We start from the raw sequence: 15,429 nt of genomic DNA on the forward strand, positions 1-15,429 counted from the left end.
GGAGGGGAGACCCAGATCTGTGAGGTACTGCCAGGGGGCAGCATCCCAGCAATAGGGGCACCGGGTCCTGGGAGGGACACGGGCGCCAGAAGAGGGCAGGCGGATCACCAGCCTGCAGAGGGCGCTCCAGACGCTGGACGAGCTGATTCCCCGGAGTAACCAGCAGGAGGCGCCGCAGGGCTGAGTCCGGACCCTTTACATCTCCCTACTCTTCACTCTCAGCCACTGGCTGAAAATACTTGCTGCTTTATTGCACCCAGGATCAAAAATACACTTCTGCTTATTGGTAGCCCTCAAGTCTCCCCACATTGAGTTATTTTGCTATGGACATTGCCAGCAGCTGCCGGACCCTGAGGAGATCACGGTTTCAGAGAAAACAATGAAGTTCCAGCTTCCTGCGCATGTAAAGGAGGGACCACTTCCTCAAAGGCACATGTAACGCTGCTGTGTGGTTTCGGTATTGGAGGATGCTTGCCAAGCACGAGGCTTAGCAGTGGGAGCAGGGTAAAGGAGGGTACAGAGAGCTCAGTATGAAGGCAAATGGCTGCAGTCCCACAGCCCAAACCTGACTAGCCAAAGCTATTAGGCCCCTGCGCTGTGTAGCTGGTCTCGGAATCCAACGAAAGCCCAACTCACCCAAATGGGATTGGATGTCATGGGAGCCAGGCACCAACTCTCCCGATGTCATTCTGCTGAGAACCTGGCCTGCGGCTCCACGCCTCATTGGGAAGGGACAGTTCTAAGCATCTGCCTTTGCTGGCTGGCCACAGGAGCCAGGTCCCCAGCAGAGGAAAAAACATTGCGGCAGCTGAGGAGCAGAGAACAGGACTTTGAGCTCACTCACTCTTGGGACAGCACAAGCTGGGTGCTCTGTGGAGACAAGATGCTCGGCATCAAGGAGGAGCCTCCTTGATAGCCCCAGGAATGGCCTTCATGAGCTTCGTGAAAGTCCCATCCAGCGCCCTCTGCCTGGGAGCACGCTGGCTCAATGGCAAGGTTGCTGCCTATCTGACTGGCCCCATCAGAGAATCCAAGTGTCTCCCAAGAGAAAAATAACAACAGCATCAAAGGTCCCTGTCCCTCCTCTACCACCAGAGCACAGGGGAACGGTGCACGGCTCAGAGGATCTGCAGGGGAAATCATTCTGGGGAACCATCCAGATGCCTGTGGGGACTTTGCATAGGGGGAAAGATGCCCAGGGACGCTAAACACCAGTATTTCTCTGGCCTTGTCTCCACTGGGACGTTGGCAGTGCTGCGGCCGCACTGGTACGGACCATGCTGCACTGAACAGAGTCTTGCCAGAGCATCCGTGAGTTGGGTTTTCCTTCAAGACCTGTCACCCTAGAAGTTAGCAGCCCGTTGTCTGACTCAAGTGCCAGCCCAGAGGGCTGTCTGCAACCCTTAGAACAAGTCACAGATCCTGGAGGGAGCCACAGACACAAGCAGGAGCTTCTGGACGTACCCTGGGGCGTAGCTCAATAAAAATGCACTTCTCATTCCATTAAGGCTGACACGAATCTGCCCTCAATCTAGGGGGGAAAGGTGCTTTTGTCAATGAGGTGCCATGTAGCAAAAGCACAAAGCTGTTTTGTGGGTGTCTGACTCGCAGCATGGTGGGCGGGGGGCAGGAAACAGCATCAATCCTTACTTTGTCACCGCTCAGACAAAGCCCTTTTGTCCTGGTAACAGCAGAGGTTAAGAGCTAAAGAAACAGGCCTTTCTCCTTTGAGATGGCAGGAGCTGGAAGCGGCCGGCCGGGCTGAGTCACACATGTGACGCTGTCTCCGGGGGCGAGGGAGATGTGCGCACACACTCAAAGGAAGGCCAGAGCTTGACTCTTATTCCTGGCTGAGCAGCACAGCGTGGCCAGCACGACACATTCCCTTCTAGCCCGGTTCCCCCACGACACCGCCAGTGAGGACATGGCACTGTAACCTGGCAAACAGGCTCCAACAGTTATTGGGGGGGAAGCATACCCAGACTGGGCTAGAACAGTGCATAACAATACAGGCCGGATGGAGCAGGACTGCACAGACTCGGGCCCTGGCTCCTCGAGCCAACAGGGACTAGATGTGCATTTGGCCGCAAACGGGGCTCCATTGTGCAAGGTGCTGTACAACCAGAGGGATGTGTTGGCTTCACATGAGGCTGAGGGGATCACCTCGGGGAAGGCAGTGATCTCAGAGCTTCCCCTGCCTTTGTGCGGTCTTTGACAGCACCCATAGGCCCACCATGGGCTGCCAATCAGTGTGCGCTATACTCCCAGCATTCCCTCCATCCCAAGCCTCCTGAAGCTCCAGCTGCTCTGGGAAGCATTCCAACTCTGCAGCCCTCACCCCATCGTGGGCTTGGGCTGCGCCCTCAGACGGCTAGTGCTCTGGGGCAGGGTTCGGCTATGACACACTGCGCCATGGACATACGTATGACGCCTAGTGCTGCTCCTACAGCTTTGCTGCGAAACCCCGGCTCACACGGAGCAGGAGCCTTTCCCTTGCCCAGGGGCCCAGCACGTGCGCTCTGATCAGCCCTGCACTTTGCTACCAGGGCCGCATCGCTACGGCGCCACGTCACAGCACTAGGATTATTCAGCCAGCTCTGCTGGGCTGCAGGTTGCCTATTTAGGGCAATTTCTCATCTTGGGGATGGTCCTGGGATGCGCCTGGAATGGGTATGGAGCGGGAGGATGTCCACTGGAAATGCAGATAAATATTTTTGTGAACTTTACACAGGTCACAGAGGAGACCCTGGCTGGGCAAACACGATTGGTTACACTTCATTCCTCCCTGGGGGACATGAATGAAGTTTGCTTGCTTTACCGTCATGTGTCTGAACTCATTGATTTTTTCCTTAACAATAAAAGAAGGGATTAAATGAAGATGGAGGATTACGCAAACATTTCTTAGACGGCTTGTTATTACAGCGAGCTTCTCTTTAAACAATGCAGGGCTGACCTGTAGTCCTGGCTAGACACACTGCAGCTGAGAACTCAAACCAGCTGATCAGGAGGCTGCATTTTATAATCCCATTTGATACCCTCAGTGTTTGTACAATTCTGTATGGAAAGGCCCTCCACCCCCGCTCCATCCTGAGCAGGGTCGCTTTGGGAACAGATCAAATCAATTCAGAGATCGTTTTCCCATTAGCGGGAAGCATTCTCTCTTTAGCTCAGTCCAAATGCCCTGTGCACATCCAGTCCGTGTTGGCCGAGAGACCGAAGATGCCGAGCTCTGGGAGGACAGATTCAAATCACTGCTGTGTGGGGACTGCTCGTTAGGGGAGAGGGAATTTGCCCGCCAAAGAGCTCACTCACCATCTCTTGCACTCCAGTGGCACCCGCACTCTAGGCTGCCCACATGCACAGGAGGACTGGTTCCTGCCTGGAAAGCTCAAAATCTATGTCGACAAGCAACAGGCCAAGGCTGGGAGAATACGCTTTAGATAGACATTGTTCATAGTGCTGATTTTATCTTTAAATAAGCCCAGAATGACCATCCCCGACTGGCCTTCAAGCTGGCTATTATTTGCGGGCCAGTCTCTTGTCGGCATCACAGCAGAGAGGGGTCTGGAGGAGGGATTTGGAGGAGGAGAGGATATTCCACATGCAAAGGAGAGCGTGGAGGGAGGCACGTAGATGGTTGGGGAGAAGTAGACAAGCTCTTCCCTGGGATCTCCACATCACTATTTGCATCAGCAGCTCACCCTGAGCAGGGTCACACATCGTTATAATTAAGCCAACTCTTCATTTTCCTTGTGGTAATCGCGGCAGAGAGGAGTCAGGCTGCCACGCTGCGGAGCAGACGCAGCACGGGTGAGCGCCTGCAGTCACCTAGGAAATGCAAGCCCTGCCGTCCTGATCCATCACTGTAATAAGGAGCCCGGCTGCTTCTTGCTGGCTGGTTAGTGGAAGCTCTCTCCTCACAGAGTTCAACTCAGAGTCAGCCTGACCATCCCTTCACTGGAAACATGCTCCTACCACTGCCTTGTGGAGAGTTCTCCAGTAATCCTAAGGGGCAGCTGATGGCGAGAACGTGACCGCAGTGACTCAAACAGTACACCACGTTCTGAGAGCTCCTCAAAGATGCAGGGGGGTGGAAGAGGAAGAACCTGATCCTTTAGGAGAGACTCGCAATAACCTCTGAAAACCTGATCGTTCCCCCCACGCTACCCCTTGTCACTGCTAGAGGACTCTAATCAGCGTTTCAACTCCATCCTACTGCAGATAGCTCGCCTGGCAGTGCTCTATAGGGGCCATGCAGCAGAGATCAACCTTGGGACTTCCATACCGCAAACCCGCAAAGGGTCAAGATGTCTGAGACTTTACCTGTGGACAAGACATTAATCAGCTGGGCCGGACTTCCTGCCGCACCGGGCTCTGAGACAATAGACTGCTGGCCTTTTAAAAGTAAATGGACACAGCGGCCCACTGGTATATCCCATTCTAGAGATATCTTCAGCCTTAAGAGTGGTCAACACAACAGTGAAGAGAGGGAGGCAGGGGGCCAATAGCAGAAGGTTTATCAGGACAGAATATTTCAAAAGGATGAATATCAAACAAGCATTCAGTGGCAATGGTCACCCAAACTGAAACAGGATCCCCAGTGGGAGGATCTTTTGACCCCTTTCTACAAACACACACAATAGTTAGGGGTTTTTAGCTCTGGAGAGAACCTTGCTGATCACCTGGGCTGAGGAGCGCACAATTAGGGAGACACTGATTCTATTCATGGGACCTGTGGACTTTCACTGAGGCTAGGTCTACACTACCCGCCTGAATCGGCGGGTAGAAATCGATCTCTTGGGGATCGACTTATCGCGTCTCGTCAGGACGCGACAATCGATCCCCGAATCGACGCGCTTACTCCACCAGCGGAGGTGGGAGTAAGCGCCGTCGACTGGGAGCCGCGGCACTCGATTTTGCCGCCGTCCTCACAACAGGGTAAGTCGGATCTGATACGTCGAATTCAGCTATGCTATTCGCGTAGCTGAATCTGCGTATCTTAAATCGACCCCCCCCTGTAGTGAGGATGTAGCCTGAGAGCCTTTATCTGCCTACAAAAATATTCCTCAATTGGAAGAACCAGAGTGCTCTCAGGTAACAAGCTCTAGTAGCTTAGATCCCTTCAAAAGAGTCTTCTGAGTTTCTGGAAAAACCCAGGATCCTTGAGGGGGTTGCTAACAGTGCTCATTACTGAAACAAGTTACATTGTCCAACTAGGTCAAAGCTGAGTCTAGTTCTTTTTATCCTAGCTTCTCCCATAAGACTTCATTTCACAGCCTTTGCTAACTTCCCTTAGGTCACAGATCAACGGATATACCGAGCTCCCCTTCTGACTGGTATCTTAATCCTTTGTGTTTATATCTTTATAAACACACTCTTCCCCTTTCTCCTTCCCTACCTTTCTCTCCCACCTTATTTTCATAGTATGTCATCTTCATTTGTATTGGTTTACTCTACACGTGTATTTATAATAGCTTTATTGTCCTTTTCAAGTATTTCATTAATATGCCCTGACCACAGGCACAGGAACACTAGAGCATGGGACAAACATACTTGCATACTCTAATGGGGAATTTTTGTTAGTTTAAAAAATGGAACACTAAGGTAAACTAGAAAACAAAAATAACAGGAGTACTTGTGGCACCTTAGAGACTAACAAATTTATTAGAGCATAAGCTTTCGTGGGCTACAACCCACTTTTTCGGATGCATAAAAAAGTGGGTTGTAGCCCACGAAAGCTTATGCTCTAATAAATTTGTTAGTCTCTAAGGTGCCACAAGTACTCCTGTTATTTTTGCGGATACAGACTAACACGGCTGCTACTCTGAAACCTGTCATTATAGAAAACAAAGTTTTACAAATTCAAAAACAAATAACTTAAAGAACAAATTGTGTGAGAGTGGAGCAGATATGATAATCTACTTGGTAGATACACAGCACGTCACGAGAAACCAGCACAGCTCTAAAGCTGAATGGCAGGGAGAAAAATTTTCTTATCATTTCCTCTTTCAACCACATGTGCCGCACTTTTGACACTAACTTGTTACCACAAAGGCAGAATGACATTCAGCAAAGATTAAACTGAAAAATTAAAACCTCTTACTAACTTCCTGTACCAAAGGAGAAATAAAGCTACAAAGTCTATGGAGAGAGGCATTACTGCAGCCTTAATTCAAATACCATTGGAAGATTGTTTGCAAGTTCATTCTAAAAAGCTGTAGCTATTGATAGCACTCTTACATTTACATAGCAACTCTCAGCACAAAGTGGATTGCAAGCACTACAAACTGATACACATACATGATCCCTTCACCCACCACCAAAATGCAGCCATATCTGGGGTGTGATGTAGCAGCTGCTTAATAGCACACCGCCAGTTTTACGACAGGGGAGAATTTTAGGCAGTTAGATTTTGGCCAGGATACTGGGTTCCAACGCCATGGAAGCTTTGATGGTCACAGATAGTCACATCTTCGGTTTCAAACGTCATCCATGAAGCAAGCTATTGTTTTGCATTAGGTCCTCTCTACACTTGAGCTAAGGAAGTAGATGGGTAAGGCCCAGTCTTGGCTAGGATTTAAAGATGCATCGTTAGATGATGTTAGCTCACTCAGTCTAACACACACCAACATTCCAGTCAAGACAAGGCCAAACTTTAGCACAGTGGCTCTCAACCTCTCCAGACGACTGTACCCCTTTCAGGGCTCTGGTTTGTCTTGCATACCCCCCAAGTTTCACCTCACTTAAAAACTACCTGCTTACAAAATCAGACATTAAAATACAAAAGAGTCACTGCACACTTACACATTTTTACCATATAATTATAAATCAATTTGAATATTGTACTTACATGTCACTGTACAGTATATAGAGCAGTATGAACAAGTCATTGTATGAAATTTTAGCTTGTACTGACTTCGCTAGTGCTTTTTATGTAGCCTGTTGTAAGACTAGGCAAATATCTAGATGAGTTGATGTATTGCCTTGAAGACCTCTGTGTACCAGGCACGCACACCCCTGGTTAAGAACCACTGCTTTAGCACATGCTAACTTGGTTGAGTTGAAACCTAGTGGGGAATCTAAGCTTTACCTTGACTACTTTGGCACCTGCTGACGTACAATTTGCCTTGTCTTGACAAGAGTGTTAGGCCTTGTCTACATTCAGAGGGTTTTGCGGGTATTGTTAAGCCCGTACAGCTAAACAGGCAAAGCTGCCCCATGGTAGACATGGTCATACTGGTGTAACTGTGCTTATACTGGTTCAGGGAATTGGCATTAGCTATACGGGTGTGAGAACAGTTATACACAGTTATACTGGCATAACTACATCCATGCTAAGGCTTATACAAGCATAGCTGTGTTAATAAAAAGAAATCACACCCCTGATCGACAGAGCTTTACAGTTTTAACTGAAGGATAGACCTGGCCTTTTAGAAAGTGTAAATTAGATCATGTTCGCTGGCCTGACCTAACACCACATCTTTAACCCTAGTCTAGACAGAGTCTAACACATGATAAGGTTGAGTGGAGCTGAGTAAACCTTCCCAAACACCAGAGCAGAAATACACAAGTCCCAGTGATATAAGTTGGAGGTGAATAAATAAAGCTGCAGGTCACCAATGCCATTGCCCGGCCAGTGCTCCAGGAGGAGGAAATGCACGTTATCACCTCGGCTGGGGAGAGACCCCTGAGAATGGGGGGGAGGAGAGGGGAATCAGAAATCAAGAAATACAAACGTGTAAGCACCTGCAGCAAAACACTTCACACTTCTCAGCACAGCTTGCACCTCACATGCTGCTCTCTCACCAAAAAGTCCAGTAACTTCCAATGGACTAATCAGCAGGCCAAGGTCGCTAGGACTCTATATCATCTTGCAGATTACTGGAGCGACTATTGCAACTGACCCAGTAGATCAAATAACTTAGTTTATCTACATATGTGGTTGGGTGCTGCACTGCGAAGGTCTCCTCCAGAACACAATGCTCACAAACACCCAGTGACAATGAATCCTGTTGCCAGCACCACAGAGCACCCAGTCCAAACTGAGAAATTCACCGTGACTTTGGCGAGCCCAGTGAACTCACTGTTTGGTCTCCCTCGATGCACGTGGTCCCTCAGAAGGCCAGAATAAGACCATGGGACAACTCACGTATCTAATTAAGCATGTGCATAAGCGTTTGCAGAATCCAGGATTGTACCACAAGGCTTCATGGACTGCAACTTCCTGACTTCGGTCACCAACAGCTTGCAAGTGAGCAATGAGAGGGGTTGATGGGCTTCTTCCCAATCCTCAGCCGGAAAAATCGTGGCCAGGACAGGGGCAAACTGGGAAATCATTAAGAACAACGAGGAGTCCTTGTGGCACCTTAGAGACTAACACATTTATTTAGGCATAAGCTTTCGTCGGCTAGAACCCAGTTCATCAGATGCATGAAGTGAAAAATACAGGAGCAGGTATAAATACATGAAAGGATGGGGTTGCTTTACCAAGTGTGAGGTCAGTCTAACAAGATAAATCAATTAACAGCAGGATACCAAGGGAGGAAAAATAACTTTGAAGTGGTAAGAGAGTGGCCCATTACAGACAGTTGACAAGAATGTGTGAGTAACAGTTGGGAGAAATTAGTATTGGGGAAATTAAGTTTAGGTTTTGTAATGATCCAACCACTCCATCTTTATTCAGGCCTAATCTGATGGTATCCAGTTTGCAAATTAATTCCAGTCCTGCAGCTTCACATTTGAGTCTGTTTTTGAAGTTTTTTTGTTGAAGAATTGCCACTTTTAGGTCTGTTATTGAGTGACCAGAGAGACTGAAGTGTTCTCCTACTGGTTTTTGAATGTTATGATTTCTGTCAGATTTGTGTCCATTTATTCTTTTGCGTAGAGACTGTCCGGTTTGGCCAATGTACATGGCAGAGGGGCATTGCTGGCACATGATGGCATATATCACATTGGTAGATGTGCAGGTGAACAAGCCCCGGATGGTGTGGCTGATGTGATTAGGTCCGATGATGGTGTCCCTTGAATAGATATGTGGACAGAGTTGGCACCGGGGTTTGTAGCAGCGTTTGGTTCCTGGGTTGGTGTTTTTGTCGTGTGGTGTGTAGTTGCTGGTGAGTATTTGCTTCAGGTTGGAGGGCTGTCTGTAGGCGAGGACTGGCCTGTCTCCCAAGGTCTGTGAGAGTGAGGGATCATCCTTCAGGATAGGTTGTAGATCCATGATGACGCGCTGGAGAGGTTTTAGTTGGGAGCTGTAGGTGACGGCTAGTGGTGTTCTGTTACTTTCTTTGTTGGGCCTGTCTTGTAATAGGTGACTTCTCAGTACCCTTCTGGCTCTGTCAATCTGTTTCTTCACTTCAGCAGGTGGGTATTGCAGTTTTAAGAACGCTTGATAGAGATCTTGTAGGTGTTTGTCTCTGTCTGAGGGATTGGAGCAAATGCGGTTGTGTCTTAGGGCTTGGCTGTAGACAATGGATCGTGTGATGTGGTCTGGATGAAAGCTGGAGGCATGTAGGTAAGTATAGCAGTCAGTAGGTTTCCGGTATAGGGTGGTATTTATCGGTTATTAGCACTGTAGTATCTAGGAAGTGGATCTCTTGTGTGGACTGGTCCAGGCTGAGGTTGATGGTGGGATGGAAATTGTTGAAATCTTGGTGGAATTCCTCAAGGGCCTCCTTGCCATGGGTCCAGATGATGAAGATGTCATCAATGTAGCGCAAGTGCAGTAGGGGCGTAAGGGGACGAGAGCTGAGGAAGCGTTTTTCTAAGTCAGCCATAAAAATGTTGGCATACTGAGGGGCCATGCGGGTACCCATAGCAGTCCCGCTGACTTGAAGGTATAAATTGTCCCCAAATCTGAAATAGTTGTGGGTGAGGACAAAGTCAGAAAGTTCAGCCACCAGGTTTGCCGTGATGGAAAGTAACAGAACGCCACTAGCCGTCACCTTTATTTTTCCTCCCTTGGTATCCTGCTGTTAATTGATTTATCTCGTAAGACTGACCTCACACTTGGTAAAGCAACCCCCATCCTTTCATGTATTTATACCTGTTCCTGTATTTTTCACTTCATGCATCTGATGAAGTGGGTTCTAGCCCACGAAAGCTTATGCCTAAATAAATGTGTTAGTCTCTAAGGTGCCACAAGGACTCCTCATTGTTTTTGCTGATACAGACTAACACGGCTACCACTGAAACCTGGGAAATCATTGTCGCTCTTTGGGGTGCAGGCAGAAAGGCACAGTCAAGCTGGCAACCTCCCCCTGCCCAATGCCATTTGTGGCTGTGTCTGAGTGTACACAAAGACTGAGATGAACACAAAAGCTGGAAAGTATTTGTTGCTAATTAACCCTGTAAGGCTTCTGGCAGCATTTCTTCACTCCATTGTTTTCCAGAGCAGATGACTTGGTGTTACAGCTTTGGATGGAGGGGGTGTGTTTTGGTTGAAGGGAGAGGACAAAGCCAGGCTGCTCCCAGCCTCCCCAGGACCTCAGACTCCCGTTAGCTCAGCAGTGCCCAGCCTGGGAGAGGACACGGGGGTCCTGGCACAGAGACTGCCCCACTGGGGAAGGCCGGGGGCGGGCGGCCCCCGGGAACCTGCCTTTGGGGGGGCCCCCCAGACAAAGCAGCCCCGTGCGATGGCGATGGGCTGGCACCGGCTGACCCTGCCCGAGCAGACGCCCCAACCCGCCCGCACCCTCCCTGTGCCCCTCCGGCTCCGCGCCCCGGGACCCCGCGGCGGCAGCGCCCCCCGGCCGGGCGAAGCAGGCGGAGAAGCGGGGCGGGGACGCGGGGCCCGGGCCGGGGACACTTAACTGTTGCCCGAGCGGCTGGCGGCGGCTGGTCCCGTCTGCCCCGTCTCAGGCAGAAGCAGCTTCTCATCGCCCGGCCCGGCCCGGCGGGAGCAGCGGCGCGGCGCGGCGGGGAGCGGCAGGAGCAGCGGCGGGAGCAGCGGCCTGCGGGGCCCAGCGGCGCGGAGCGAAGCGGGGAGGAGGCGGCCGGGCCGGAGCCCAGCGGCGGTGCCTTACCCGGGGGAGCGCGGCTCTCCGGCCCCTGCCCGGACCCGACCGAGGAGCTGCGGCCGGCGGGCGGCCACGGGCTCTGGGCGGCAGGAGCCGGCGCGGCTGACACAGGCTCCGGCGCCGCCGCGCTGCACAGAGCCCCCCCTGCCTCCCGGAGCCCGCACTGCGCCCGGCCCCTCGCCAGGGGCACCCGGGGCCGCCCAGCCTCGCCGGCCTCGCCCCCTGCCCCTCGCCAGGGCACCCGGGGGCCGCTCAGCCCAGCCCCGCCGGCCTCGCCCCCGGCCCCCGCCAGGGCACCCGGGGGCCGCCCAGCCCCGCCGGCTCTCCCGGCAGCGAGTGGCGCCCGGATCTCGGCCCGCAGCGAAGCAGCTGGTTCAGACTCAGCATTTAGAGTTTGTTCCAAACCTCCACGTCCCCGGTCCCGCTCCCTGTCCTGGGGGTTTCTGTCCCCCTTCTTCTGCTGGGATTGCCAGGACCACACACTGAAACTTACAGAGACGAGGGTGAAACTGACTGATCTGTTTGCACCATCAAAAGTGCATCACATGCAAAGAGCATGAAGGATGAGAAGGGAATAGGCTCCGGCAATCAGCCCTGTTTTAATAGCGTGGCGGTGCTGGAACCAGAGCAGTATTTTTAAATGACATATAAAACCAATATCCTTTAAATAACAGTTAAGTGCAAGAAAGGTAAAGCTCCCTTCTCTGAAGCATGGTTTGTTTACTGCTAGTCGAAGCAGGAGAGTAGACTTGAAGGATGCTGTATAGCAAATCCAAAGTGCAGCATCTTCTCAGGCCAACATGCTGCAAAGATTTCAGCACATACCCAACTGTACAGATGTGTGCAGTCTGGCTGACCCCACCTTAATGGAAATGGACCCCACTTCTGTTCCACTACTGTACTTGGTACTGTGGCTACAGAAAGCTATAGGTCCATCCAGGCAGACTTGGCCTCAGTCAATTTTAGGAGGAAGATGCCCTGCCCTCACTGGGAAGCCACCATCCAGTTCTGTCCATACTCTCTCCCCTTACAAGGCCAAGAGACACTGGCTGTCTGGGCGAGTATATCATTACATTGTGGTGCTTCCCTATTGTTACAGGCTGGTCCCCTGTATCTGATAGTCTAGTCTTAATTACATTGCTAATTATCAAATCATCCTGATTCCCCCCTCTGATTTATTTTGCTCATAATGTGTCTGCTCCAACTCACCCTGGCAGGTGGCCCTTTGTATTCTGATCTTTTCTCACCTCGATAGCTAGTTCCGTTTTTTAAAATCCTTTTTAGTTACTCCTCTTCATTACAGCCCTGTGACCTCTCTCTCTCTGTCTAACCTGCCTTGTGAGCAGCCAAATAACTCTCTCCCTTTTGCTGATAGGTTTCTGTGGCCGCACTATTGCATCTGATTGGTTCCTGTTACAGATAGGCATACAGCTCAGCCAATCCACTGCTCCTGATAGCCCAAAATGTAGTTTAGGGTTGTTGACGTTAACAACTGACCTGCTCCAAATGTGCAGCAGTCTGTTGCTGAGAGCTGGGAGTCAGGAGAGATCCTGGGTTCTGTTCCCACTTCTGTGAGTGCTGTATGATCATGTCTAAGTCAGTTCTCTATCTTTAACACAGCTATGATAATATCGCCTTGCAGAAGTCCTGGGAGGTTTAATTCATTAGTGTGTGTAAAGTATTTGAGATCCTTGGATGAAAGCTGCTATAGAAATGACAATTGTGATTGTTATGTTCCTGTGAACAGTATAAACACAATATACTACAAGAGCAACTAATGGTCATGGTCTTCTTATTACCACACGGCTCAGCTCTGTTGAATTGGGACCAGTCCTTTGTGCTACCAGTGTTATTACCTTTCTGGTTGTTAACCAGTGACAAAGCACAATAGACCGGCAGTGACTGAACAATGGTAATAACAAGGTATTTTTTAAAATTTTTGTATGGGGCACAGGATCTGGTCCAAGAGGTGATTATAGTGGAACCTCTGGGTAATAGTGACCATAATATAATGAAATTTAACAGCCCTGTGGAGGGAAGGGGCAGAAACACCACAGCAGCCCACCATGTAGCATTTAATTTGAGAAAGGGGAACTACAAAAAAATGAGGAAGTTAGTTAAACAGAAATTAAAAGGTACAGCACCAAAAGACACCATAATAGAGGCTCAACTTAAATATATACCCCCAAATTAAAAACATAGTAAGAAAACCAAAAAAGTGCCACGGTGGCTAAACTACAAAGTAAAAGACACAGTGAGAGTCAAAAAGGCATCCTTTAAAAAGTGAACCTTAAATCTTATCGAGGAAAATAGAAAGGGGCATAAACTCTGGCAAGTGAAGTGTAAAAATTTACTTAGGAAGGCCAAAAAAGAATTTGAAGAACAGCTAGCCAAAGAGTCAAAAAGTATTAGCAATTTTTTTAAGTACATCAGAAGCAGTAAGCATGCTAAAAAACCAGTGGGGTTATTGGACGATCGAGATGCAAAAGGAGCACTCAAGGACGACAAGGCCATTGCAGAGAAGCTAAAGGAATCCTTTGTATCGTTCTTCATGGCTGAGGATGTGAGGGAGATTCCCACACCTGAGCCATTCTTTTTAGGTGACAAATCTGAGGAACTGTCCCAGATTGAGGTGTCATTAGAAGAGGTTTTGGAACAAATTGATAAACTAAACAGTAATAAGTCACCAGGACCAGATGGTATTCACCAAAGAGTTCTGAAGGAACTCAAATGTGAAATTGCAGAATTACTAACTGTAGTCTGCAACCTATCATTTAAATCAGCTTCTGTACCAGATGACTGGAGGATAGCTAATGTGATGCCAATTTTTAAAAAAGGCTCCAGAGGTGATCCCAGCAATTACAGGCCAGTAAGCCTGACTTCAGTACCAGGCAAACTGGTTGAAACTATAGAAAAGAACAGAATTATCAGACACATAGATGAACATGATTTGTTGGGTAAGAGTCAACCTGGTTTTTGTAAAGGGAGATCATGCCTCACCAATCTCCTAGAATTGTTTGTGGGGATCAACAAGCATGTGGACAAGAGTAATCCAGTTGATATGGTGTACTTAGATTTTCAGAAAGCCTTTGACAAGGTCCCTCACCAAAGGCTCTTAAGCAATGTAAGCTGTCATGGGTAAGGGGGAAGGTCCTCTCATGGATCAGTAACTGGTTAAAAAAATAGGAAACAAAGGGTAGGAATAAATGGTCAGTTTTCAGAATGAAGAGAGGTAAATAGTGGTGTCCCCCAAGGAGCTGTACTGGGATTAGTTCTACTCAGCATATTCATAAATGATCTGGAAAAAGGGGTAAACAGTGAGGTTACAAAATTAGCAGATACAAAACTACTCAAGATAGTTACGTCCCAGGCAGACTGCGAAGAGCTACAAAGGGATCTCACAAAACTGGAAAAGAAAATGGTAGATGAATTCAATGTTGATAGATACAAAGTAATGCACACTGGAAAACATAATCCCAACTATACATATAAAATGCTGGGGTCTAAATTAGCTGTTACCACTCAAGAAAGAGATCTTGGAGTCATTGTGGATAGTTCTCTGAAAACATCCACTCAATGTGCAGTGGCAGGCAAAAAAGCGAACAGAATGTTGGGAATCATTAAGAAAGGGATAGATAATAAGACAGAAAGTATCATATTGCTTCTATATAAATCCATGGTACACCCACATCTTGAATACTGTGTGCAGATGTGGTCACCCCATCTCATAAAAGATATATTGGAATTGGAAAAGGTACAGAAAATTGCAACAAAAATGATTAGGGGTATGGAACAGCTGCCATATGAGGAGAGATTAATAAGACTGGGACTTTTCAGCTTGGAAAAGAGATGACTAAGGGGGGATATAATAGAGGTCTATAAAATCATGATGTGGAGAAAGTAAATAAGGAAGTGTTATTTACTCCTTCTCATAACACAAGAACTAGGGGTCATCAAATTAAATTAACAGGCAGCAGGTTTAAAAACAAAAGGAAGTATTTCTTCACACAATGCACAGTCAATCTGTGGAACTCTTTGCCAGAGGAAGTTGTGAAGGCCAAAACTATAACAGGGTTCCAAAAAGAACTAGATAAATTCATGGAAGATAGGTCCATCAATGGCTATTATCCAGGATGGGCAGGGATGGTGTCCCTAGCCTCTGTTTGCCAGAAGCTGGGAATGGGCGACGGGCTGGATCACTTGATGATTACCTGTTCTGTTCATTCCCTCTGGGGCACCTGGCATTGGCCACTGTCAGAAGACAGGATACTGGGCTAAATGGACCTTTTGTCTGACCCAGTATGGCTGTTCTTATGTTCTTTCCCTAGTTCTCTCTCTTCAAATACTGCATCTTCTCTTCTCTGATATTATTCCAAACAGATACAGCAACAATCTTCCTTGTATGCATTTC

General features: G+C 48.7%; 1 protein-coding gene across 1 annotated transcript in view; it reads right to left on the bottom strand.

The window, feature by feature from the left end:
* The window catches only part of MVB12B (multivesicular body subunit 12B), a 96,324-nt gene extending 85,446 nt beyond the window's left edge, over nucleotides 1-10,878 (bottom strand). Inside the window, exon 1 of the mRNA XM_065418885.1 lies at nucleotides 10,813-10,878. Within this exon, the coding sequence (XP_065274957.1) occupies nucleotides 10,813-10,878 (66 nt within the window). The remainder of the gene's footprint in view (nucleotides 1-10,812) is intronic.
* Nucleotides 10,879-15,429: the final 4,551 nt, after the last annotated feature.

The sequence above is a fragment of the Emys orbicularis genome, chromosome 18, assembly GCF_028017835.1.
Source record: "Emys orbicularis isolate rEmyOrb1 chromosome 18, rEmyOrb1.hap1, whole genome shotgun sequence".
In the NCBI taxonomy this organism is placed as follows: Eukaryota; Metazoa; Chordata; order Testudines; family Emydidae; genus Emys; species Emys orbicularis.